Here is a 26,564-nt window from a genome sequence, read left to right as displayed (position 1 = left end):
CCTGACCAATATCTGACAAAAACTTCCATGCAAGTTCCAAAGGAAATGCTTGGGAATTCTAAAGCCCATCTCTGCATAGGGAAAATGGTTCAGAATGGATACTGTACATTCAAAGTATTGCTGTCCTTCCATCAATAAAGCTGTCGGGAGAGATCCGGAGAAGTAGCAATTCATGACAATTAGGGTTGTGATCAACTCGGTTAATGATAGTGATGTCATATGAATGATGACTTGTTTTGAAGTTTATGGTTGGCAACCTTCAGTCTCGAAAGACTATGGTATAAGCACACAGCACCCGGTATTCCCAAGCGGTCTCCCATCCAAGTACTAACCAGGCCTGACCCTGCTTAGCTTCCAAGATCAGACGAGATTGGGCATGTGCAGGGTAACAGTTGTATAACAAGGGAAAAGGAGTTTTTGGAAACAAGGTATATTGTCAAAATGAAAGTCTGGTTTTTAGAGGACTGCTGTTGTTCATTGGATACAAACATTCTTTCTAGGGAAATGATGGGGGTCCCAAAGCAGGGTGGGATATGTATTTCCTCATGTTCAGATATCTAAATGTGTTTTGCTTTTTACTGGCAAGCTTACACCATTGGTGAAGGAGGTGCTTTCTTGACAGTACCAAAACATGCTTTATATCCCTTCCTTTGGGTCAAAAATGGGAAATTGCTTATCTCTTCAGGGAGATGAAGTGGTATATTGGTCAAGGCTGGTGAAACAAGAAACCTGTAAATTCTGTGAGTAATATGATATCCTCATCTGCATTTTGATGAATATGTATGTCTTCTTTTTGATAACTTCAGACTATTTTCCAAAGTAACTCTCTGGATCATAGCCTACTGACCTCTACTGCAACATTTTCAAAGGGCTCTGTAATGTCAATCACAGTCTTTTTCCATGCTGAGTCTGAAAGAAGCACAGCCTGTTATGATGGTGTGTGTATCACATTTGTCTTGTTGCATAACTGGCAAGTGACAAATGATTTTATAGCCACTTCAGCTTGAGCAGCCATTCCTGGACACCAGTATATAGGAGGCTCAGCTTGGCAAGTAGAGTCCAGTGCACGGTTTCCATGTGCTTGAGAAAACCCTTCTCACTTGCCCTGAGCCTCTTACCATTGTTTGTAGCATTGCGTCTGGCCTCCCAACACAGAAGGAATTAGACCATGTGAAATGACATACCAGGGGACAAATGTTTAAAAAAAAAAGGCTATACTTCAACGAAAAACATTTCAAGGAGCAACTCCAACCTGATTCTGCTGAACTGGAATTAATTTGCAAATTCAAAACTGTGAAATTTGATCTGAACAAATCCACAGAATATGGCACTCAGTTGAGAAAGTGATGGTCCCTTATGAGTGTTAATTTACCCCATTGATCTTGCCATGTCTTTTCATCACCATGACTGCTAACTGTAGGAAATGGGTCACGTGCAAGCTGATTGGATAGTATTAATCTGATTGAACTCTGTTGTAATTTGTACTCTTAAAAAAGTTGACCTACAGATATTTGTTCTGTTGCTTGAATTTTGGTCTCATTTCCCCTTTACCTTTTCTGTATTCTGAATACCTGCCTGTCATGAAACTGTTGTTTCATGTAGGTCTTCACTTCTTCCATTGGTGTTAGAGTAGTTGGGACTCCTCAGGTGTAAAAGATCCAGGTGAAAAGGGTTGGGTTTATTAGTAAAGAGGATAAAAACCTTTAGAGAAGAGCACTTTGCTGTCTCCTTGGTGAATGAGACCTGAAGGAGAGCTAGTGCCATTTGGTGCTGTAAGAGAAATTAAACCAGTTCTGGCTAGTCAGAAACCAGGGGTTAGATTGTGCTAGGTTTTTTTTAACCTTTTCTTTGTAGTTTTCTTTAGCAAGTTCATGAAAGGGTTTTGCCTTGGGTGGGGGAGTCCTGCAGGTTTGGAAGCCTCCTCTTATTGCAGTGCTTTAGCCAACTACATATTTGGATTTGTATTAAAGCCTTTTATTTGTTAATAGATCTTAATAAATTTTGTGTTCCTCATTCCTTTGTGTTTGGGCCTTATTGAGAAACCTGGGACCATTACTCCCTTCTTCTAGAGAGAAACTAAAGAGGACCCACTAAAGGGTTATGTTATAAGGAAGGGGGATTCAGTCCAGGGAATCCCTAGATCCTGGCTCTTGGGGTGGTGGCAGCAAAGTAGCTAGCTGGGGGTATTCTCTCCCCCCCCCCGCCCCGGGATCCTGACACTGCCTATCCACTTAGGGGACTAGTAGTCCAAACCTACTTGGATGCTGTGCTAACAGCACATGGATGCCAGTTAAACATCTGCCACATCCTGAGCCCGTCCTGGCAATGCCATGCTGACAGCACACTGACACCAGGGCAACAAGGGCCAAATGCCCAATGCTGCACTGAAGGCTGACACAGCCCTTTCCAGTAACACACCCAGTAACACATCCATGGAATCACTGACATAGCCTGTTATACATGGAGTGGCATCCTGAAATCTGCACATCTTTGGTGTGATGTTGGCGATCATCACTGGTGTATCATCACTGTGATATCAGTGCATCATCTATGTGATGTCCAATGTGGGAGGAGGGATAGCAGGAGGTGCAATTGTCTGTTTTTCAGTTTCCCATTGTTCCTTATGGGGTTAGTTAGTTATAGTTCCTTATGTTCCTTATGGGGTTAGTCCTATCTATGCCATCTCTGTTGTGTTTTTCTGGTGTTTGGAGCATGTCTGTAGTTTGAAGAGGAGGGTTAGGATATGGTGTCTGTCAACTTCTTCTTATCTCTCCCATGACTCCCAGTCTCTACCCTGTTTTGGGCTGCAATCCTAACCACACTTTCCTGAGATTAAGCCCCATTAAACAAAATAGGACTTACTTCTGAATAGACCTGGTTAGGATTGTGCCCTTGGTCTCTCTGCTGGTGGAGTTGTGCTGGCATAAGGGTGTTAGAATGCTTTATTCTTCATGGATAAACTTGAAGATTGAAGAAATCTTCAGTGGCCATGGAAGCAAGTCTAGTTCATTTTACTGCAGCCATCAAGAACACCAGGAGTGGGGTTAGCAACTGTCTTTCAGACTTCAAACTGCAATGCTGGCTTCTTTTCTCTTTTGTGATGTCAGCAGATATGTCCCAATATTCTTAGAATTTTAGCTTGGATTTTGTTTGGATTCCTTCAGAAGACATCATGGTCTTGGTGGCTTCTCCACTTGCAGAACCCAATGGAAAACCAGCCTGTAAGTGTGTAGCTCTTCTTGGGACTTTTGTTACATTGTAGATTTGTCCAGACATGTAGAACAAGAAGTTCTGTTAGTTTGTGTTCAGAAATGAATTTGGGGAGTTCTAAATTCCTCTTCCCTGCCAAGGAGAGACAAATTCCCATAACTTGACTTCTAAACCAGAGCTTGAAGCATCTCAGTTTTGCCTTGCCAGCCTTCCCCAATAGCCTTAACCCCACAACACACCTTATCTCAACAGCAGAGAGGGGCTCCTTCGCCCCACCACCTTGCTGCAGGACAACATAATAAGATGGTTGGGAGATGCTTTGGGGGTGGTTGGGGCATGTGGGAGCAATTTTATCCATATGCAATGTCTCTTTGCTGGGGTGGGAAATATGTATCCCTCCAGTGCATGATGTCACAAAACTGTCAGAGGCTGCAAGCCCTCCAAGGGATTTATTCATAGTGATCTTATTAAACATGGGAGCTGAGCAAGTATAAATAAAATTCAGAGAATAAAATAAAATTCAGAGAAGCAACATGCCACTCTTAGGAAATAATCAACTGCCAATGTAAACAATGGGAAATAACTGGCCAGGTAGCAGCATGCCCAAGACAGATGGTTAGAGGTTATACTGGATCAGATAACAAGACTGAACTTTCAATGAATTGTGACACTGTAGTTCAAAATACCAAAACCAATGGGAGCATCACTGGCATTTTGGTGTCATTCACAGTCCAACTCAGCCCAAATCTGACTCCTGAGATCACGTATGAGCAAATTAAATAGCACCAGTCCCAGTACAGATCTTCAGGGGACAACCCTGTTTAATTCATTCTGAGTAATAGGTCAGTAAAAGGTTAAATGCACTCATAGGTCAGTAAAAGATTAAATGCAGAAGGCAGAGGATAGGAATAATCCTCTGCTTTCTCCATTTAACCTTTTACTGACCTATAAGAGAACCAGATGGGTCCTTTTATCCCATGACTGCTAGGTTTGCTTCTGAGCCTTTAGAGAGAGATGTTATCAAAAGGTTTTCATAAGAATACTGGCCTTACAGGGCCATTGTAGGATGATATCAAGATAAGATCTGGGAACTGCTCCAAGTACCAGTGGCATAGCTAGAGGTGTGCAAAGCACCAAATTTTGTTGGGAGCCTCACCATGGCATGTAAGCAGTCCATCCCCTTTGGAGACATTCTGGGGGGGGGGGGGAGCAAACGGAGGCATTCGCCTCTATTTTGCTCCTCCTGCCTGGAATAGCTCTGGCTGCTTGCACGCCGCAGTGCACGTGCAAAACTTAGTGCTTTGCACATCCTCTAGCTACACTGCTACTGAGTACTCAGAAAGCATTGCACAAATGGGGAGTAGTAGGATTCTAATTCTCTTTGCGTTGCTGCTGGGGAGATGAGATAGGCAGGGAGTACCTTGCCTAAGACCAGCTGGTGAGTTCATGAGAGAGGCAAGATTTGGGGAAGTTCTGCTTCACAGCTCAGTCTGTGACATTCAGGTATCTAGACAGGATTTGTCACATCTCTAGTTGAAACTAGAGACTTAAAAAAAACTAGTTGAAACTAACTGACAAAAACTACTAGAGAACCTAGGTGGGTCTCAATGAAATGTCATTTTAAAGTGGGCCCCAGGGCTAAAAAGTTTCGGAACCACTAGTTGACACTGACATTTTTGGTCCTGAAGAAAGATACCATTCCAAAGCTAGTAGTTAGTAAACTAGTGATTGCTGGCATTGCACAGTAACTCGAAGAAAAATACAGCCCAGTCATAACTGACTTCCCAGTGCTGATGCTGCTTTGCCAATGGGGCACCACAATGTATCCTGCCATGGGGAAGGGCAGTCTATCCCCATTGCAAAAACTTTATTCTAAGCTGGGAGAGATCCCTTGCCTGAAACCTAGGAGTTTCAGGAGCCATTGAAATCAGAATGGATAGCAGTGGGCTAACATGGACCAATCATCAGTATATAGTAGTTTCATGCATGCTTAATTGCTTCAGGTGCTCTGGGCATGAGACATGCATCAAGTGAAGCAATACTAGCATTGCCTTTGAATTTTTGCATCATTTTAGTCTACAATGTAGAAGTCACAGATACTTTCTCAAGGTAAGGGAATGCATCATTGCTGGAAAGTTGGTTGGGTTATCAATCAGGGCTGTCCTAATTCAAGTCCCACCTGACTTGGTGGCCTTAGGCAAGCCACTCCCTTTCAGCCTCAGCTGCAATATGGGTAGAATAATAACACTTGCTGTATAGAGATGCTTTCAGGATTACATCAAAGTAATACACATGAAATGCATTGTGCACTTGAAAGGTCCATACCAGCATTTCTCAACGTTTATTCCCTCTAATGTGCCACTTTGCATGGTACACCTCTTGGAAGTAACACCAGAAGTAACTGGAATTGATGTCATTGCTAGTTACTTCCAGACTGGGAGGCCAGATGTGAAGCAACAATCATTGGTAAGAGGCTCAGAGACAGGAGGGCTTTTTTGAGCATGCAAAAAGCACATGCTGGAGCTCTGCCTGCTGAACTGAGCCTCCTACCACTGTTGCTGCTGGTCTCACTGCCAGTTGGTAGGGGTCTGGGGGTCCCTTTGGAGCCTTTAGTGAGAGATGTTATCAAAAGGTTTTCATAAGAATACTGAGAGGTTTTCTCAAAAAAGAATACAAAAGGTTTTCATATTTGGGCCTCTTCAGCCTAGAAAAGAGGCGCCTGAGGGGGGATATGATTGAGACATACAAAATTATGCATGGGAAGGATAAAGTGGATAGAGAGATGCTCTTTACACTCTCACATAACACCAGAACCAGGGGACATCCACTAAAATTGAGTGCTGGGAGAGTTAGAACAGACAAAAGAAAATATTTCTTTACTCAGCGTGTGGTTGGTCTGTGGAACTCTTTGCCACAGGATGCGGTGATGGCGACTGGCCTGGACACCTTTAAAAGGGGATTGGACAAGTTTCTGGAGGAAAAATCCATTACGGGATACAAACCATGATGTGTATGTGCAACCTCCTGATTTTAGAAATGGGTTATGTCAGAATGCCAGATGCAAGGGAGGGCACCAGGATGCAGGTCTCTTGTTATCTGGTGTGCTCCTTGGGGCATTTGGTGGGCCGCTATGAGATACAGGAAGCTGGACTAGATGGGCCTATGGACTGATCCAGTGGGGCTGTTCTTATGTTCTTATTCTGAGAACCACTGGACACCACCTCAAGTACCACCAGTGGTATGAGTACCAGTGGTTGAGAAACACTGGCCTACACTGTTTTAAGAAATAATGTTTCAAGAGGCCATAGATATGGAAGAGGATAGATTCCCAAAGTGATCAACAAAAACTGCTAATATATGTTTTGGTAGTTTAAATACATAATTGGAGATGTTCTGTAAGCACTTCCTGTTCAGGCACAGCAAGTGAATCTGTTTGAGATAGGCCCACAGTCATAGCACAGTGTCAAGGCATGTCCCAGAAAACCAGAGCACGTATACAGGTTGTGGACTGCAGAAGTGGGTCATTCTGCAGGGTGGGAGAGCACAAGTTTTGTATGTAGATGACCACAAATACAACCCCTGGCACCCCCCATTGCAAAAACTTTATTGTAAGCTGGGAGAGATCCCTTGCCTGAAACCTAGGAGTTTCAGGAGCCATTGAAATCAGAATGGATAGCAGTGGGCTAAACATGGACCAATCATCAGTATACAGTAGTTTCATGCTTGTCCTCTAGTTATAGTTTGTTTGGAAAATGTCAATTTCCTCAAGGCTTGATCCTGGAAAAAAATAACTTGCACAGTGCATTATTTCAAAAGGGAGTTGGGGATGATTAACAGACTTTCAGGATCATGCCAGATTTAGCCCTAATGTTGTCTGCTGTCAAACATCAGGAGAGTGAATCTTCTCTTTTAAGTACACCCTGTAAGCTCGGAAAAGAACCACAGTTTTTATCAAGAGTGAGCTGAACAAATGTGAAAACACAGTCTTGTTCAGAAAGCGAAATGAGAACATAAACATCGAAGCTCAGATGCTGATAACTTTCCATCTGTCACACGGAGCTGCTAAGAAGATTACGAAATAAAACTAATTTACTGGAATTAAAATGAATTTAATTCATGACTGCTAGTGAATTGCGGGTGTGAACAGGAAACATTAGCTATGATCTAAGCAAAAAGAGTAATAATGGCAAAATTACAAATGAAGTTGAACAAGAAAGTGTGGGACGAGATTCTCTCTTTGCCTGCTAAGATGTTTGTGTGTTTGCACCTTGAATGACACATGGCTCTGGCAATCATTCCCAGTCACTAAGAGTGGTCCTGTTGTTTTCAGCAGACTAAAATGATGCAAAAATTCAAAGGCAATGCTAGAATTGCTTCACTTGATGCATGTCTCATGCCCAGAGCACCTGAGGCAATTAAGCATCTGTACCAATTTAGTCTTCCATGGCTTGAAAAACTTTTCTTCAAATATTCTACATTTTCCTCTCTGTGTCCCCTCCCTGCCCACTTCTAACCCCAGAAGCATTCAGTCCTCAAGTCCCATAGCAGGGGATAATAGTGTGAAGCATTCCAAGGATGCGCTCACCCAAGTGCAACACTTCTGCTTGGGAACAGCATAATTATTTTTTCAACAGTGAAAACATCACTCAGAATTTCAGAGCTCACAAAGTATGCATGTGCATCTCTATTGTTTATGAAGGCAACTGGAAGCCGTATGATTTTTTTCAACGCAAGATCATCATAGTGAGAGATTCCAGTGTTGTATGGCCAGTATTTCATATGCAGGGATGTAACAGTAAATGCTGAAGTGCAGGAACTTGTCATGACTCACCCCTCCCCATAGCCATGGCCACAGCTACACCTGACTCATGTGCTAATCCTATACCTCAGCACCTCAGTACGATGGAGCCAAACCAGGGAGGCATGTGCTCTGCGCCACAGTGGCATGTGCTCCCACCATTCCTTTACTAATTTTATTACATATTTCCTGCACAAATTCCAGTAGATAAGTGGTTCCCAGACAGTGGGTTGCAACCTTATTTTTGATGGGTCCTATAACAGCTGAGCAGAGCCTCCAATGAAAACAGGGCAGTGGTTTTCAAACTCTCATGGAGAGTTTGAACCACTGTAAATGCTTGTAGGGGCGGGCGGGGGGGAGGCAGTGGGGGTGGGTGGAAGGCAGCAGTACAATCCCCAGGATTGTGCCACTGCCTCCTTCCTGCCTCCAGGCTGCCCCCGCCAGTTTAGGGGGCAGAGGACAGGGCCCACAGGCTGGGGCGTCGTGACACCCCAGTTTGAAAAGCCCTGACATAGGGGATGGATTTTTCAAAAATCAGAATTACCCTGCAAAGAAATCCTGCAATTTGCAAGCATGTGTAACTAGAGGGAAATAAATGTTGGAGCATCTTTTTTCTGGTTGTTATTATGCATAAATAAGTAAAAGTATTATTTCTTTCTATATTTTTTTAAGTCTTGGAAACCTAGGTGGGCCTCAATGAAATGTCATTTTAAAAAGTGGGCCCCAGTGCTAAAAAGTTTTGGAACCACTGCAGTAGAGCTTAGCAGTGACTTTATTGTGTCATTTTTTGTAATCATTTAGTATGATTTTGCTGCACCCACTTGCAATGTAATAAACAAACAAACAAATTGCTTTCTAAAAAATGTAGAACACAAATCAGCTTTAAAATCAGTTAAACAAATAAGTACATATAGGTGAGGCATTTTGTTCACAGGATGCCTGATAAAACTTTTGCTCTTCAGTCTTTAAAAAATTGGGAAATATGGGTAAATGCTGGAACTCTCATGAAATGGGGAGTTTAGCTAGTCTTTAAAGACTGATATGCAAACTGGCTAAAAAGCTGGAATTTTATAAGTTTGCTCACAAGAGAGTTTTGGATAACATAAGAACAGCCCCACTGGATCAGGCCATAGGCCCATCTAGTCCAGCTTCCTGTATCTCACAGTGGCCCACCAAATGCCCCAGAGAGCACCCCAGATAACAAGAGAGCTCATCCTGGTGCCCTCCCTTGCATCTGGCATTCTGACATAACCCATTTCTAAAATCAGGAGGTTGCGCATACACATCATGGCTTGTGACCCATAATGGACTTTTCCTCCAGAAACCTGTCCAATCCCCTTTTAAAGGCATCCAGGCCAAATGCCATCACCACATCCTGTGGCAAGGCATTCCACAGACCAACCACATGCTGAGTAAAGAAATATTTTCTTTTGTCTGTTCTAACTCTCCCAACACTCAATTTTAGTGGATGTACCCTGGTTCTGGTGTTCAGGATATAATATATCTATCTGCAGGAATATAAAGTGCACACTTCATTGGAAAATCAGCTGCTCATTGGGATTTACATAACTCTCAGAATAAGATCATGTACCATGGATATATGACGCCTACAAGAATGAACAGCATTTGTCATACTAATCAGTTCCAATGTTGGAAATGTGCTTCAAGCCATGCATACTTTAAAAATCTCTGGTGGCACTGTAGTTCAGGGCACTTGCATTCATGTAATGAGAATAATTGTTCAGGTTACTAAAACTTCATTGGAACTTGAACCATCAATGATCTTACTGAATAACATAGATGACAGGATGCATTTTCTGGTAAGAACACTGATAATGAATCTGTTGGTGGTTGCTAAAATTACCCTAGCAAGAGACCTACTGTACCTGATACTAATTAAGTGTCTAGACATTGTGGCAATGGATAAATTAACTGATAATGTCAGAAGAAGGAAAGGTGAATTTGAAACTATTCCTTACATGGACAAATTGCTCCCACTTGTGAATTATTGAAATTTGCAATGCCATTTAATTTCATGACATAGGAACTTGTTTTTGCCATTCCGTTTGTATTCTATTTTGGGTGTATAATAAAAAATCTAAAAAGAAAAGAAGAAAAATAAGAGGTTTCTACTGGGTTTCATATTTTACTGAAAGCCTCCTAATACCTGATATGTAGGGTCTCTTTTTAGGTGATCGGTGTTGGGGAAAAATTCCAAGGTTGAGCCCTGACTTTGAAAAAATGTTGGGGTGGAGCCCTTGGAGACCAGAGCATTTCCTGTTGGAACATCATCTCAGCAAGGAACTTACTGGGTGGCCATTGCCAAAGCATTATTTCTCAGCCTGTATCTCCCATCTGCAATATGGAGATAACTATGCTGACTAAACCTAGGGGACCGATGTGAGAATTATTGAGATAAAGAACCCAAAGCATGTTGAACGCACTGAAGTGCGATGTAAATGCTAATCATCATTATTCTCTCACTACCAAAGGTATAGGCTAAAATGTTACTTGATTTTAGCAAATGCCTTAAGTGACTGATGAGAAAAGCCTTTGCATTCACTATGTAATAATAGGCTTTCCACATAGAACTTAACATGTCAGGCAATTATTTGTCAGCACTGACCTGCAGGGACTAATGGGTAAACCTCTTCTCCCATTGCACTGTCATCTATCAAATGAAAATGGTATTAACTCATGGTACTGCAGAATTTCATTTTGTAGTTTTGAAAGGTACATATATGCTGCTTTCTGAGCATGTGTAAACCACAGGTTTTGATGCTTGTCATGAAAGTTCTGTTAAGCAGTAATAGTTGTACCTGAACCCATAGAGTTTGTTTGACTGGACCTAATAATGAGATGCCATGTCAGTGCTTCTGCTCTGGAAAATCCAAACATGTGGGGTTGATCCCCACATGTATCAGGACTGCCTTCATCACAGGTCTGATCCCCAGGGAGAAGATACCTGCTTTTCCCAGGCATACTCCTGGTTCTGTTAAGCCGTCTTGGAATGCACGAGTTCTAAGGATACTCCAAGTGAGCTAGTAAACATCACTGAAGTAAGTTGCGCTTTGTCCAACAGGATCAGAGGTAGGAAATGTAGCATTCATGGCATGATGTGACTTTCTGCATCCCAACAGCATAGGTTGATGTGCAACACATTTCAATAAGCTCATTGCACCGACAGCCACATCTCCACAAACTTGATTGAAGCAGAATTTACAGATGTAAATTGTGGTTGATTGCATCTATGGTGAGGTGGTCTATTTTTTAATCTCTTTTTAGGGGCCCAATCCTAACTAGTGGTCCCATCACTGGAAAGTGTGTTCTGCTGGTGGAAGAGGCAGGCTGCTGGAGCAAGTGCCGCTGCGATGCTGCACACGATGAGGCCACCAGTGCACATGGCCGACAGTTGCATGTATGGACCAATGGAGAGACTAACCACTACAGGCGCTGGTAAGTTGATGGCAGGGCAGGTGGTGGGAGGAACCAGGCAGGGAGAGAGGAAATGTTTAGTTGGTGAGGGGTGGGCAAGTGGCAGAACAGGGGAGGGAGGGGATGGATTGCGGCAACACTGGCATGCACCAGGATCCTGTCCCCATTCCCTTTTCCCTTACGCTCCTAATTCTGCACCAGCAAAATGGCCAGAGCAGATTTGAGGAGACCCACTGGGGTAGTGGAGTTAGTGGAGCTTGCCTTGAGTTAAGGGAGCAAATGTTCCCTTCCCTCAAGATGGTATCTGTGATTTCCCTGCTTCAGGATACAGTGCATGCTCTCTGGGTGTGGCTGCATAGGCAGGATTTTTTTTTTTTTTAGTTAGAATAGGGCTGTAAATCCCGCCATTCCATGGAATATTGTAAATCTAAGTGATGAAAGGCAATGTGCATAGGAAATGTGAGGGAATCCTGACATGTTGACTGATTAAAACATTGCCAACGAGCCCATCTGCCTGTAAGGAAGTTTTCACTTTTGCTTATCACTAGAGTGGTTGGAAAATGGTTTTATTTTTTTTTTGCAGAGTTTGTGATTTAAAAAAATGAGAAAGACAGAAAGCAGTGTTACGTGTTTTTATTTCCAAGTTCTCATTCAGGTTCTCATTTTTAAACACTTGAGAGCCCAATCCTGTGCTCTGCAGCACAACACCGTGCCGCCAAGCACTGTCACAAACGTGCTGTAAGGCACGTTCGCCAGTCTCACCACTGGGCTCCCGCCGGTGCTAGCCCAGCGCCGGCCAGTGCTGGGCTAGCATGGGGCGGTTGCCCAGCTTCCGCAGCTCGGTGGTCTCCTGGACCGCCGAGCCGTGGTACGGCAAGCGGGGGCAGGGACAGGGCGGGGAGGAGGTGTTCTGGGGTGGGGGGAGGCGTACCAGGGGGTGGCCTGGAGGCTTGCCAGAGGGAGGGAGGGAGGCGGGTCCACAGAGCTCTGCTCCGCAGGATTCAAGGCGCTCATGTAGGGCTGCGCGCCCTACACGAGTGCCTTTACCTTCCCGCCGAGCTTTTTGTCGGCAGTAAAGTGAGTTGCCCCATTGCGGGGCTGCTTACCTTACTCGGGGGAAGGGGTACCCTTTTCCTTCTCGGTGCCGCTGAGCCTGGGCGCCCCAGGCAGCTCAGGATTGGGCTGCCAAAAGGGTAGTAAGTGGGTGATATAGTGCCAGCAGATGCAGATCAAGTATTATTTCTGAAAGAGATAGGAAATCTAACTCCTTGCTAGAGTTTTGGAAAACTTGTAAGCCTGCCCTTTTTCAGCAATCATTTGATTGATCTGTGTTTTTCGGAGGCGTTCTGTAACTATAGTTTATTTTTTTATCTTATTAATTCAATTTGATTTATTATCATATTTTTTATAGCTCTATGGTGCTATAAGCTATTTTGGAATAATAATATATACGTACCTTAGATAAATAAATGTGTGCAATGACTCTACAGGTTCTAAGAAGGAGAACTATGACCAGTTGGATGAATTTTTGAAAATCAGTGGTCTTCAAACGAAAGTGGACTATGACAAGCTGGATAAATTATTGAAAATCAGTGATCTTCAAAGCAGGTACATTATTATTTTTTTAAAACTATGCTAGTTTGTGGAGTGCGCATTAACGAAAATACAGATGTGTGTTATCTGAACCCCAACATTAAGCAATTCCATTGTTATGTAAAATCCTTACCTTTGTGCTGGTCATGTTGTATTGTTATTGTCAACAGGAAGCCCCAGAGCCACATAATGGCCCACAGAAGCATCCAGACATTTTTGGAAGCAAACCATAAGTAGCTTTCTGAATAACAGATGTAGCTTCTGGAGGTTTCTGGGGGCCATTCTGGGGGCCCATGAAGGCCTGTGGAGCGCTGGCATGACCCAAAAGAGGCCTCTGGAGCCTCCGAATGACAACACCAACACAAAGGTAAGGAGTTTCTGCTACAGTACAGTGAACCAATGACAGACTGTCGTATATGTGGTCTCTGTTGGTTGGAAAGTAGCTAAGTCATGCACACCTGCACTAGGTTGCACCCAAAGTATTGAGAGGAGCAAGGAAGCAGATTTTTCTCTTACCCACTGCAGCTTCCAGAAACCCCAGAAAGCTGTTCCTAAGGGACCTTTGGGAATGGGTGTTGCAGAGGGAATCCTCAATAATTGGGTGGAGACACTTTGTGTGAGACCCGTTTACTAATCTGTCCCCTCTGAAGCCACTCTTAGCTGTTCTGTTTTCCGATTTGAATCAACCTTGTGACAAACCCATGTTGCACCTGAGCTATAATGAGTTGCTAGTTGAGTAACGTGAATCCATGGAGTTTTAGATTAAAAACTATTTCCAAATTACAGTGAAGTAGGGGGAATAAAATTGCAAGCTGAAGGATGCGAGACTGAATAATTTATTGGTAGCATAACCTTTAAATTTAGGACATTTCCAAAATGCATTTCTGTATAATTAAGGGCAATTTTCTTCAAGATAGCAAATAATTAAAGAAGAAAATTCAGTTGAGGTATATTTAGATGACGGAGAAATTAGTTACGTGCATATCAAATGGCACCTGCTGCTTTTTCTAATAAGGAAGGCAGAAATTTACATTTCTTTCCAATCCTAAGAAAGATTAACACAGGTAACCATGATAGAAAATATCACCTTGTCTCATGAACCCAAGAACCTATACAAATCAAATACATTGACAAAAAAAAAATCCACTTTTGCTTTTGCTCATGACTTCTGGCTTAGAGTTTGTACCATATATTTATGCAATTAACAGCACAATCCTATGCATGTCACCTCCAAAGTAACTCCTATTATGTTTAATATGGCTTACTCCCAGGAAAATGTGTATAGGATAGCAGCCTTACAGTCCGATCCTGAACTGCCTGGCGCCTGGGGCTGCAGCAGTGCCGAAAAAGGCTGCCGCTGCATCTAACACACCCCAGACAGCCGCTGCCACCTCCTTGGGAGAAGAGATTCTCCAGGCCTGAAGCTGAGCTCCCTGTGACCTTTCAACCAGTTCATACCAGATGCATTTCTTGTGTGGGTGAGCAGGTGTTGAAGGGTAAGAGACTCCTGGTGTGTCCTGTTTGCCTCCTGCTAATTGGGTAAGGAGGCACCTTTTAAAAGTTGTTCTCGTAGATTTAGCATGGGAGAACAACTCATATTGTCCCTCCAAGTGTCTGTTTCCAGAGGCATCACTAGGGTTTGCATCACCTTGTCTGAGTGATCATTGTGTCACCCCCATGATGGACCTCCTCTCATATCAGGCCATACAGAATAAATTACAATATCATATACACAACCTAAATGCAGTGGCATCACTAGGCTTGGTGTAACCCACCATAACCTTATTTATTCATTTTAATATGTAACAGTACTGGCCACCCAACAAATCAGAAACCAACAAAAAAAAAACCAGTGGCCAACTTGATAACACTCACTCAACAGAATAAGAATTCTAGTATTAGTTTTGATATGTGGAAATGAGAATTGTCATACTAACACCTTATTGGTTCCCTGCTGTGCCATAGCACCTCACTGGCACTTGGAACAATCAGTCTCATTAGTCTCTTTTGAGTTAAAGAAATCCACCTTTTGTTACATAAGGCATTTGTGTGTTCCTTTTTTTGGTTATTTGTCCATAATGTTTGATAGACTACAGATATCTCAGTGCAGTTTGTTTCATTCCATTCTGCATTAAATTACACATCAAATGATATATAACATGATGGTATTATTCGAAAATACAAAGATTTTCACAATTTTGGTCAGTAGTGGTGTCACCCACCCCAGTGTAGCCCGCATCCCCCTAGCAATGCCACTGGCTCTTGCTGGTGTCTCCCTCTGTCTCTTTTATAGATCGTAAGCACTTTAGGAATGAGGAAGCACATTTTCATTCTGTTTACTGCATAAACCACTTTTGTTAAAGAGCAATGTATAAATATTCTCAAGAATAAGAATATGATTATGATGATTATGATGGTGAGGTTTGGTCCTGTGAGTGAGTGCAGCTCAGGAGGGACTACCTCTGGCAGCCCAGTTGTAACCAATTTTCTAGGGGCAATACAAATGCTGTGCACACCCTAGGTAAGGGAACAAACATTCCCTTATCTTGAGGAGGCCTCCATGACTGTCTTCCCCACTGCCAAACACAGCATGTGCCATGTTGGCATGGCTGCATCAGTGCTGGAATGTTGGTTAGGATCAGACTGTGAGTTTGGGTTTGCGGAATTCTTTCTGTCTAGTTTATTGACACAGCCAGGGCCTACTCCCTGTAACTTGGCAACTGTACTGGTGGTGGGGATCTGACAGGTTCCTCTCCCTCTGAATCTGAGTCCTGGATATCACTCAGGGTTTGGGTGCAAGGTGGGCATTTTACAAGCACTGATGATCAATAGAACCACAGATCAAAATCTGTTACCAGGCAGGATGCTTGAGCATACAGGGTCTTACTCTTGGTGAAGAATACATCTCTGGCAAGTGACAGTATTTCCTATAACTCTGCTATTGCACAAATTCATGATTTTTTTTTTTAATGTCTTTCTTAGGGAGAATCCATGCACCACCGAAAAAGCTCATCAAAAATTTTTGGCTCTCTATCCTGAAATATTCATTAAAGAAAAGACTTTGTTGCCAGGAATTCCTCAGAAGAGAACAAATGGGTAATCAACCTTTTTCATGTTGTACTTAATATGAGAAAAGTCACAGGAAGATAAGTTGATGATGATACGAGGTCAGTCGTCACCACCACGTGCCACAAAGCAACAGTGGAATACTGAGATTAGTAGCAGCTGTGGAATACAAAGATTAGTAGCTAGTGGTAAATTCATTTTCTGCTTGAGTAGAAACATCTGCCTGTTGTTTCAAAATGCATTTGTCCTACCTTTCAAAAAGTTATTGGTTTCATTTAACTGCTTCATAGTTCAATCCTTCCATTTAAGAAAAGGAGGAGAGTGACGAGTGTTTTTCTACAGTGCTGGTTAGAATTGAGTCCGTGGATGTTGGATATCATATGGTCATCCATGATATGTTATCCAAATTAATTAAGGCCCAGTCCTATCCATGAGACACACTGGTGGGCCACGAGGGCTTCCAGTGTATTCTATAGACTGCCATTGTAGCTCCCTCTGCAATGTGCGGTAGAGTGTGGCTGCCAGTGCAAATGCCAGGAGGCTGGATGCTGTCAGTGGTGCCCCCCCCCCCAAACAGCTGCCAATGCAGGATGGGGATCAGGCCAGACTGGGGCCAGATCAGACTAGGCAGTTCTCAGCAGCATCTATGCCTGCCAGATCTGATGCTCCTGGACCTGAGATGTCCTCTTGGCCAGATCTATGCCAGCAAAATAGTATAGGCAGTGATGGAAGAGGGAAGAAAACGTTTTCTTTACTTATCACTCCTGGTTGACCTGATTCATTAGTTGGTCAGACATGGCAGGAGGAAACAGGAGCCGGGGAAGATCAAGGCAAAATCTGAGGGCAAACTGAAAGCACAACCGTCAAAAACATGAGTACGACTGAAGGCTTAGCAGATCCAGGTGCTCAGATCACTGAGGAATCATGACCTGGAAACCTTCATAGGGATCAGACAACCTCACCTGTCCTGATCTGGACTATTGGTGCATTAATTCCCTCCTTTGTCCAGAATTAGATTGATGCACAGAGGAGTTTCGTGCCCATCAGTAATCAGTTGGACCTGCTGTACCTTTAGACCTCACATGAGTTCAGAAAATGTAACTCTGTGCCATGACATAGTGGGATAGCTACAGGAAGGGGTGGTGTGGTAAGTACTGCAGGTGGTGCAATGAACTGTGTAAGTGGCCCCTCCCACTTGCCATTGGAGTCATTCCAGGTTACAATGGCAATGCGTAGCACTGAATGGCCCTGATGGCAAGTGGGAGGGGCTGTTTACACAGCTCATTGTGGCACCTGCAGTACTTGCCATGCCAAGCCCCCTGTAGCTACGCTGCTATTGTGTCACAAGGTTGGAAGAACAGATCACCTTATTCATAATTTGCAACTCATATTTAAAATGCAAGTTGCATCAGTTTTCTTTTTCTTTTGTTGCTTCCCTGCTAAAATTATAATTTCTCATTTCGCCTATCAGGTTTTGAAAAGGCATCCTCTTGATTTTGCACTGTTTTCAATGCTTCACCTGAAGTATGGCTGGGGTTTCCTTTATACAGGTGAATTCTGAGGGAGCATAAAGGTGTTTTGATAAAGCACTTGCTGAGGCTAACACCAGATTTTCCCTCAAGTGAACATTAGAAGAGAATGCAGCGGTTCATCCTCAAGTGATACATTTGAGGGATTTCATTCAAGAGAAGCCAAAAGGGTTTCAAGGAGACTACTTGAAATTTCCCAGAAGGGTTTCACATGTTGCTACTCCAATGGAAGGATACTGTGTGGGCTATGGAGAACAAGAATTGCTCAACTCTGCATTTTGTTGCTTTGAGAAGTTAACATTGTTATTCTATTCCACCGAGTAGTTCTTTGTTGTTGAAGTGTCAGATACCAATTACAGAGATGCAGACTATAGTAAGCATTTCCAAGTCTGTGTGATGTCAAATGAAGATTTACATGCTATTCTACACGAAAACATCCTGCCTTTAGAGAGATTCTTTTTCTTCATTCCCTTCCCATCTTGTTCATAGAATCTCTTCCTTTTAAGAACATAAGAACATAAGAACAGCCCCACTGGATCAGGCCATAGGCCCATCTAGTCCAGCTTCCTGGATCTCACAGTGGCCCACCAAATGCCCCAGGGAGCACACCAGATAACAAGAGACTTCATCCTGGTGCCCTCCCCTACATCTGGCATTCTGACATAACCCATTTCTAAAATCAGGAGGTTGCGCATACACATCATGGCTTGTACCCCATAATGGATTTTTCTTCCAGAAACTCGTCCAATCCCCTTTTAACGGCGTCTAGGCTAGACGCCAGCACCACATCCTGTGGCAAGGAGTTCCACAGACCGACCACACGCTGAGTAAAGAAATATTTTCTTTTGTCTGTAACCCGCCCAACACTCAATTTTAGTGGATGTCCCCTGGTTCTGGTATTATGTGAGAGTGTAAAGAGCATCTCCCTATCCACTCTGTCCATTCCCTGCATAATTTTGTATGTCTCAATCATGTCCCCCCTCAAGCGTCTCTTTTCTAGGCTGAAGAGGCCCAAACGCCGTAGCCTTTCCTCATAAGGAAGGTGCCCCAGCCCAGTAATCATCTTAGTCGCTCTCTTTTGCACCTTTTCCATTTCCACTATGTCTTTTTTGAGATGTGGCGACCAGAACTGGACACAATACTCCAGGTGTGGCCTTACCATAGATTTGTACAACGGCATTATAATATTAGCCGTTTTGTTCTCAATACCCTTCCTAATGATCCCAAGCATAGAATTGGCCTTCTTCACTGCCGCCGCACATTGGGTCGACACTTTCATCGACCTGTCCACCACCACCCCAAAATCTCTCTCCTGATCTGTCACAGACAGCTCAGAACCCATCAGCCTATATCTAAAGTTTTGATTTTTTGCCCCAATGTGCATGACTTTACACTTACTGACATTGAAGCGCATCTGCCATTTTGCTGCCCATTCTGCCAGTCTGGAGAGATCCTTCTGGAGCTCCTCACAATCACTTCTGGTCTTCACCACTCGGAAAAGTTTGGTGTCGTCTGCAAACTTTTCACTCACTTATCTCACAGTCTCCACTCTGTAGGGCTGCTTTCAAACTTCTTCTCACCCAAATTTCTCCCCAGATTTATGGCATGTAATGGATGCATTAGCAATCCTCCATTGGTACATATTTTATTTCCAAATTTAGTAGAGAGTGTTGTGTATGTTTGCGATGGTTCCTTCTGTTCCTTCATGTCTTCTCTTCCCATATGTTACCGATTCACACATGCACACTGATAAAACAGTGCACCCCCCTGAGCAATCGTGATGTGATTGTATGTATTTTATTTATATGAAGCAGCAATCCAGAACAACTAATGTCTTTCTTCAAAGCTGTAAAGCTGGCCCCAGTCAGCAGTCTAGCTCATAGGTTCTGTCTTATTTGCAAGTTCAGTTCTGGGTGGTTTTCAAAGATAGCCTATTTTGCTTTTGGTGGGAGGAGAAACTGGGGAACAAGAGAGTCAGAGAGAATGAAGAGGGCCAAGGGAGCAGGAGGTATTGGCTGCATTTTACATACGTAACAAACTAGCTTTGGCTGCAGATTGCTGGTTTCAATTTAATTACTGAATCTTGATAATTTGAGAATTGCTGACTGCTTTCCTTTCCTGATTACTTGGCAATTGGCTGGCTAACCTTAAATTAAAAAAAAAACTCTGTCATGAGCCAGGGTCTTGCTCTTCAGGAGTAAGCGCTCTTGCCCCACAGACTCAGAACCCAGCTGTGCACATATGTGTAGCAAGAAACACAATAAAAAACACCCTTTGTGCACATTCATCACATGGGATAATCAACATGTGAGTGTCATACTTTTTTCTATATAGATGCTCTGTCCATGTAGGCATCCTGGAACCTGATAACACTTGATGACATGGATCATCAGAATAGCAAACAATCTAGAAAAAGAGGTCAAATTCAATAGCAATAGCAATAAGGTTGTAGCTCAAGTCTCATAATGACAGTGTGCACTCCAAGGAGGTAGATTGGATAGATTTGGCAACACCATTGTAGATTTCACTCTCAAGTCACTGGGAGAAATCAAGGAGGGTTATATATTTGCCTCCAACATGTCAATATTATTTAGCAAACAAGAATGACTTGAAAAAAGATGGCTGCACAACAATGTGACCTTTCTTTCATGGGAATTTATCATTTAAACTTTAAGCTAGTTCAGTGTTTGCAGAGAGGGGACCTCCAGGTGGCTGTAGACAGGAAGTCAATCTCTTTGCTTTCAGGAATGCATTCAGTAAATTACAGTGCTTAAGATTTTTTGTCTCCTTATTTTTAACAAAAAAGTAAGTTTTACAGATCAGCAAATTGCCCAATCTTTAAATGGGAGAAATGTTTTAGCAGCTTAGGCTTTCTTCCTTGCTGATGCACCAAAATCCTTATTTTAACAGATACTTTGAATTACTTTTAAGTACCACTATGTGCTCAGGGTAATTTTGCTTACAAGTGAACTAAGGATCAATGCAAACAGCTAATAAGATTATGCACATTACCTGTAAAGCAATACACTGGAAGGAAAGAGGCAGAGGCATCCAAGATGGAATTTATTGTCTGATTCAGTGTTGTAGCTATGTTGTAAGGATATCTTGTTTTTTGCTGGAATTATTTTTTTCCATTTTTTTTTAGGGGTATATGTGCAATGATTGAAAATAAGAAAGAAGATTATTTATCCAAAAGTGGCAAGCTTAATTTTTTTTAAAAAGAAAGAAAAACACTTTATTCCATCACAGTCAATACCCCTCAGCAGAACTTTATGGAGAAAACCAAGTACATTCATGTGGTGTGATGTTCTGCACAGCCCGTCTTGGGGTACAGCAGTTCAGCTTGACTCCATGTTCCAAGCTGCACAGAGCAAAATGGTAATCCAGAAGGTTGGTCCTCAAATTTTGGCCCCTTCTGAACATATGAAGCAGTCTTATCTAATTGAAGGGCCACAGCAGCTTTCCAGAGTCTCAGACAGGGGTCTTTCCCAGTTCCCCATGGAATGTAGGCCTCAAGGAATGCCATGAAGACACAAGAACATAAGAACAGCCACGCTGGATCAGGCCATAGGCGCATCTAGTCGAGCTTCCCGTATCTCACAGTGGCCCACCAAATGCCCCAGGGAGCACACCGGACAACAAGAGACCTGCATCCTGGTGCCCTCCCTTGATAGATTAAAAGAACTCAGGGCCCAATCTTATCTAACTTTCCAGTGCAAATGCAGCCATGCCAATGGGATGTGCACTGCATCCTGCACTGGGAGGGGCAGTCATGGAAGGTATCCTCAAGTGAGTTGTTCCCTTACCTCAGGGCTGCACTGCAGCTGCATCGGAGCTGGAAGGTTGGATAGCATTGGGCCTCCATTTAATTTCTTTGCAGTTGCCCAGTCTCCTATTATCTCCTCTTTCTTCTTATGGTCCAGTGGGCTGACTGCTTCTCTAGCAGGTTTCCTGCTTCTAACATACAGTATTTGAACTTGCTTTTTAAAAATGTTGCTGGCCATATAGAATCTTTTCTTGCACAGTCATTTAGCATAACAAGAAATCCGGTCTCTCATGATCCGAACAAGAATTGACCCCATCAATGTGAGGATAATTGAAGTCCCCCATTATCACATTTTATCCTCTCTAACTGCTCTGCAGGCACGCAGAGAAAGGCTCAATCCTTCCCACTGGTGAGCCGGCTCCCTGCACTGTCACAAAATGCTTTATGGCGCTTTTGGGGCAGCCTGTGCTGGCAGAACATGCATTCCATCAGTGCAGGTTTTGGATAGGATTGGGCCGTAAGTCTAAGAACACATACATGCAATAAACATGAGGGGAAGGGGAGTGTAGCCAAGATAAATGGGGAAGAATATGCTTCTCCATTTACCTGGCACCACTTCTGCCTCCTTCTTCTGTTGACCTCCTTGTGTCTATGTTTAGGTTGTGAGCACCATGGTGAAAGAACCTGCCTTGTAATGCATCATGCACATTGATAGTTCTAACTAACTAACTAACTAACTAACTAAATAAATAAATAAATAAATAAATGTGTGCATGTTTAACATGGGCTCTCGTTTGAGCTGTGGTCCAAGTCCGTTTGGTTTCTACCATGGAGGGCTGGTAGAATGTGTGAAATGCCCCCCAAGAAGTGTTACAAGTGATATAAAAACTCATTGGCTTTCTTCAATATTCTTCAGATGCTTTGCCTGAGGAAGAAATGCAGCATGTGCTTTAAGTTTTGGTTTAGGCAAAATCCAGTGATAATCTAGGCCTGTGAAGAACTCCCTGAGAAGTTTTATGTCTCTTCCTGAAATGCTCTTGGCTTCCCTCAGAATTTCTCAGATGTTTTGCCTCAGGAACCCCCCATTTTGCTTTGAATTATATACAATTTTTGTTTGTTTGTGGCAGCTCTGGTTTCCTTACAAGTGCTAGGTATAGGCATGTGAACAGATTGCCTATTAAATAATGTCTTAGTTCTGAGAAGATGTGGGATTAATTTGCTCTAATTCTGTGTTTACTTTGGTCTCTAGGGTACATTCCTGTGTAGACAGCCATGACGATGAATTGGACAAAGATTCTCACAACATAAGGATCTACTTGGATAAGATTGAAAAACAAGAGGCATTGCGTCCTGGCTCTCCACGATACATAGAGAAGTTGCAAAGCCTGTTACCAATACTCAAGAAAATGCAAGTATTAAATTCAGCCTTAGTCTTTTGTCCTTGCCTATTCAGTAGATTTGAATCACCTTTCAAATACAGTCAGTTCTCTTTAGATGCAAATTTGCTATCTGCAAATTCACTAATCTGTGTGGGGCAGAATTGCCACCTACCTTTCATTACCTGCAGCTCTGTTCTTGCTATCTGCTAATACTGTGCAGGTTCACTGGGGATGAGGGGAGAGGTTGGTGCAACTACGAGCAGGCAGCCAGGTGCAAGACAGGTTGTGGGGGGAGGAGGAGGAGGAGGAGGAGAAGAGACAGTGGCCTCCTCATGAACAGAAGGCAGTGCTGGTGCCATGCAGGGGGGAGAGGAAGAGATGCCTAAGCTATATAGCCAATGGGGAAGGGGGTTGTGATAATCACATCCAGCCAATTGTACTCATTTTTTAGAAAATTGTTTGGATTGGGTCAGTTTTCCACATCAAAAGGGCATTGATATTGGTCCATGGAGAACTGTTGGACACATCTGTGTCCACTTCCAGACTTGCTCCACCATCTTGGGCACCATCTTGGGTACTCCAGCTGAACCTTCACAACCCTGGCGATGATGAGAGGTGGATGATGAGAAGTCTCCAGAAGGCTATGTGAAGGCTGCTCTGGAACTGGGGCAAGCAAGAGACAGGTGGAGGAGGAGAAAAGGTGAAGCAATCTACTTGCTGAACTCTGAGAGCTCATTGTTGGGCTAGCAACCTTCAACGGGTTGAGGGATATCCAGCATTTAGGAGGAAACAACAAGTGTTGGAGATGCTGATGAGCCCTCACTATCCTCCAGCCCCATAGGAAATCTCAAAGTAAGATTCAGATTCACAAACATAATAGAGGTAATGGTGAAGAGGGTCCCTTGGACCTAACCCCATTTTTCCATAAGTTCAATTATTCAGTATCCGCTAATTCAGTATCCACTAGGTTTTCCAAGAATCTAATTCTAGCGGATAATGAGAACTGACTGTACATCATAAAGAAGCACGAGAAATTAGAGGGAACCATATATACTCATGTATACATTGAGAAATTTAGGTCTTAAAATTGATCCTAAAAACCTGGGTTGACTATAAGTCAGTATACTTATCAGTGACTATATCAGTATATCTGATATATAGTATATCTGAAAATGAACTTGCTATTATAGCAATTCAGAGATTAAAGTGAAAACGTATCCCACAATGCTCTACTACTAGCTTTCTAACTTACTTGGTCACTCAATACACACACACAAATGTATTGAGCCCTATGGAAAGCGAAACTAAGCCTCACGGTTGCGTTTACTCACGAGTAAGCAAACGTGCCTTGGCTGGTGGTCAGGCCAGGGAAAAGGGAAATGTGAAGCCACCAGAATGGTCCTGATCTGATGGAACTGGAGCTCAACAAATGCTCCAGAAGGCAACATCTCCCCCGCCCCACCACTAAAAAGGATCAAAATAGAGGCTTCAGCTGATAAGGTGAACTTTTCTGAGACTTGCCAGGTGGATCCTGACAGCGATCTGGTTTAAACAGAAGTTCTTAAATTGAACTGGGCACTGGGTAGGGCTGAAAACTTTACTGATTTTGGAGGGAGAGTGTTATTGCAGGGAGGCTACATAGGAAATTCACTTGGTGGACCAGGACTGGCTTCTGCTTATTTAATTATTTGTTTTACTTTAATTATTAATACTTATTTATTTTAATTTGCCTGATGATGTCACTTCCACCATGACATCACTTCTGGTGGGACTTGGACACATTGTCGTTCTAAAAAGTGGGTCCCAGTGCTAAAAGTTTGAGAACTGCTGCAATAAGTTGTTAGTAAGTTGACACCCTGGGGGTGGGGTGTGACACCACTAGTGACCAAAATAACTAAAATCACAATTTGGAAGAATAATACCATCATGTTATATATCAATTAATGCATAATTTCATGCAGAATGTGTTCTATCAAAAGGAACAGCCAAAAAACCAGTGGGGGCAAAGTGATGGTACATCACCATGCCCACCACCTGGGGTGTGGCCCCACCCACTGCATGGGGGGGGGTGACGCGCTGGCATCCCGCACCAGGTGATGTGAACCCTAGTGACGCCACTGCCATCAGTTATACTAGATTTTTTGCTCCAAACTTTGCCTCGACTCATTTGTAAGACCAACTAATAGATGGGCAACTAATAAATGGCTAATATTATAATGCCGTTGTACAAATCGATGGTAAGGCCACACCTGGAGTATTGTGTCCAGTTCTGGTCACCACATCTCAAAAAGGACATAGTGGAAATGGAAAAGGTGCAAAAGGGCTGGGGCACCTTCCTTATGAGAAAAGGCTATGGCATTTGGGCCTCTTCAGCCTAGAAAAGAGATGCTTAGGTTGGGACATGACTGAGACATACAAATTATGCATGGGAAGGATAAAGTGGATAGAGAGATGCTCTTTACACTCTCACATAACACCAGAACCAGGGGACATCCACTAAAATTGAGTGTTGGGAGGGTTAGGACAGACAAAAGAAAATATTTCTTTACTCAGCGTGTGGTTGGTCTGTGGAACTCCTTGCCTCAGGATGTGGTGACGGCATCTGGCCTGGATGCCTTTAAAAGTGGATTGGACAAAATCCATTGCAGGTTACAAGCCATGATGTGTATATGCAACCTCCTGATTTTAGAAATGGGTTATGTCAGAATGCCAGATGCAAGGGAGGGCACCAGGATGCAGGTCTCTTGTTATCTGGTGTGCTCCCTGGGGTATTTGGTGGGCTGCTGTGAGATACAGGAAGCTTGACTAGATGGGCCTATGGCCTGATCCAGTGTGGCTGTTCTTATGTTTCTTATGTTTCTTATGTTACGAGTATGTACAGTAACTTGTAGAAATAAGTCATCTCCAAGTCACGCTACGTTAAATTGCTCCCCATGCTAAATCTTAAAAGATTAAGCACATATTAACAACACAGGTCCGTCTAGTCCATATTTTCCACAGTGGCCAAGTTGTTGTCTCTGGAAGGCTAGCAGCAGGGCATTTGTCATAGTCCTAATTCACATGTTATTCAAGTGTAAATACTTTTGGGCAAGGATCCAGTGCTAATGTCAGTCAGCAAAATCACAACATAAATGACAGGAGAATCAAATCTTTTCTTAGGTTAGGTATGAATCTTATAATTTTGTTTTATTTGCTTTGAATCTTTGCTGCACTATAGACTGTAAGACTCTTGAAGCAGAATTCTTTCCTCCTGTACTTAAAAGTGCAGTGCAGAGTGATGACACTATATTTGTTGGCAAACTTCAGTCTTGAAAGACTATGGTATCGCGCTCTGAATGGTGGTTCTGGCACAGCGTCTTGTGTGGCTGAAAAGGCCGATTCGGGAGTGACAATCCCTTCCACACTGGGAGCAAGTGTAGTGTGTCACTGGTCTGTCTCCCTGGCTAAGACACTATATAAATGTATTACTAGTAATAACTTTGCACTTCAACATGTATGATTCCAGAAACTGTGGCATATCAAGATGATAGTGTTGTAAGCTGTATGCACACATCAGGAGTGTCAAACATAAAGCCCGCAGGCCAGATGCGGGCTCTGGAAACGCTTTATCTGCTGCCCCCTGCTGTGATAATTGGGTTCTCCCAGAGTTGCCCTTTCAGCAGTGCCCCTTCTGCTGAGGTTCTGGGAGGGAGAGACGGAAGGAGGCTTCACAAGGCAAGGAACACTATGGGGTAAGGGGCAAGCAACAGGGATAAGAAGATGCTGTTGATGTGCTGGGAGAGTCCTTA

At 43.1% G+C, this 26,564-nt stretch overlaps 1 protein-coding gene and 1 pseudogene across 1 annotated transcript in view; one reads left to right on the top strand and one right to left on the bottom strand.

Moving 5' to 3' along the window:
* Nucleotides 1-283: 283 nt before the first annotated feature.
* Nucleotides 284-400, bottom strand: LOC136650326 (5S ribosomal RNA; annotated as a pseudogene).
* An 11,855-nt stretch (nt 401-12,255) lies between these two features.
* CNBD1 (cyclic nucleotide binding domain containing 1) overlaps nt 12,256-26,564 on the top strand; it is a 172,018-nt gene continuing 157,709 nt past the window's right edge. Inside the window, exons 1-4 of the mRNA XM_066624400.1 lie at nt 12,256-12,316; nt 12,934-13,051; nt 16,019-16,132; nt 22,647-22,805. Coding sequence (XP_066480497.1) covers nt 12,256-12,316; nt 12,934-13,051; nt 16,019-16,132; nt 22,647-22,805 — 452 coding nt within the window. The remainder of the gene's footprint in view (nt 12,317-12,933; nt 13,052-16,018; nt 16,133-22,646; nt 22,806-26,564) is intronic.

This window comes from Tiliqua scincoides, chromosome 4, assembly GCF_035046505.1.
Source record: "Tiliqua scincoides isolate rTilSci1 chromosome 4, rTilSci1.hap2, whole genome shotgun sequence".
In the NCBI taxonomy this organism is placed as follows: domain Eukaryota; kingdom Metazoa; phylum Chordata; class Lepidosauria; order Squamata; family Scincidae; genus Tiliqua; species Tiliqua scincoides.
This window is presented reverse-complemented; position numbering and strand designations above follow the sequence as displayed.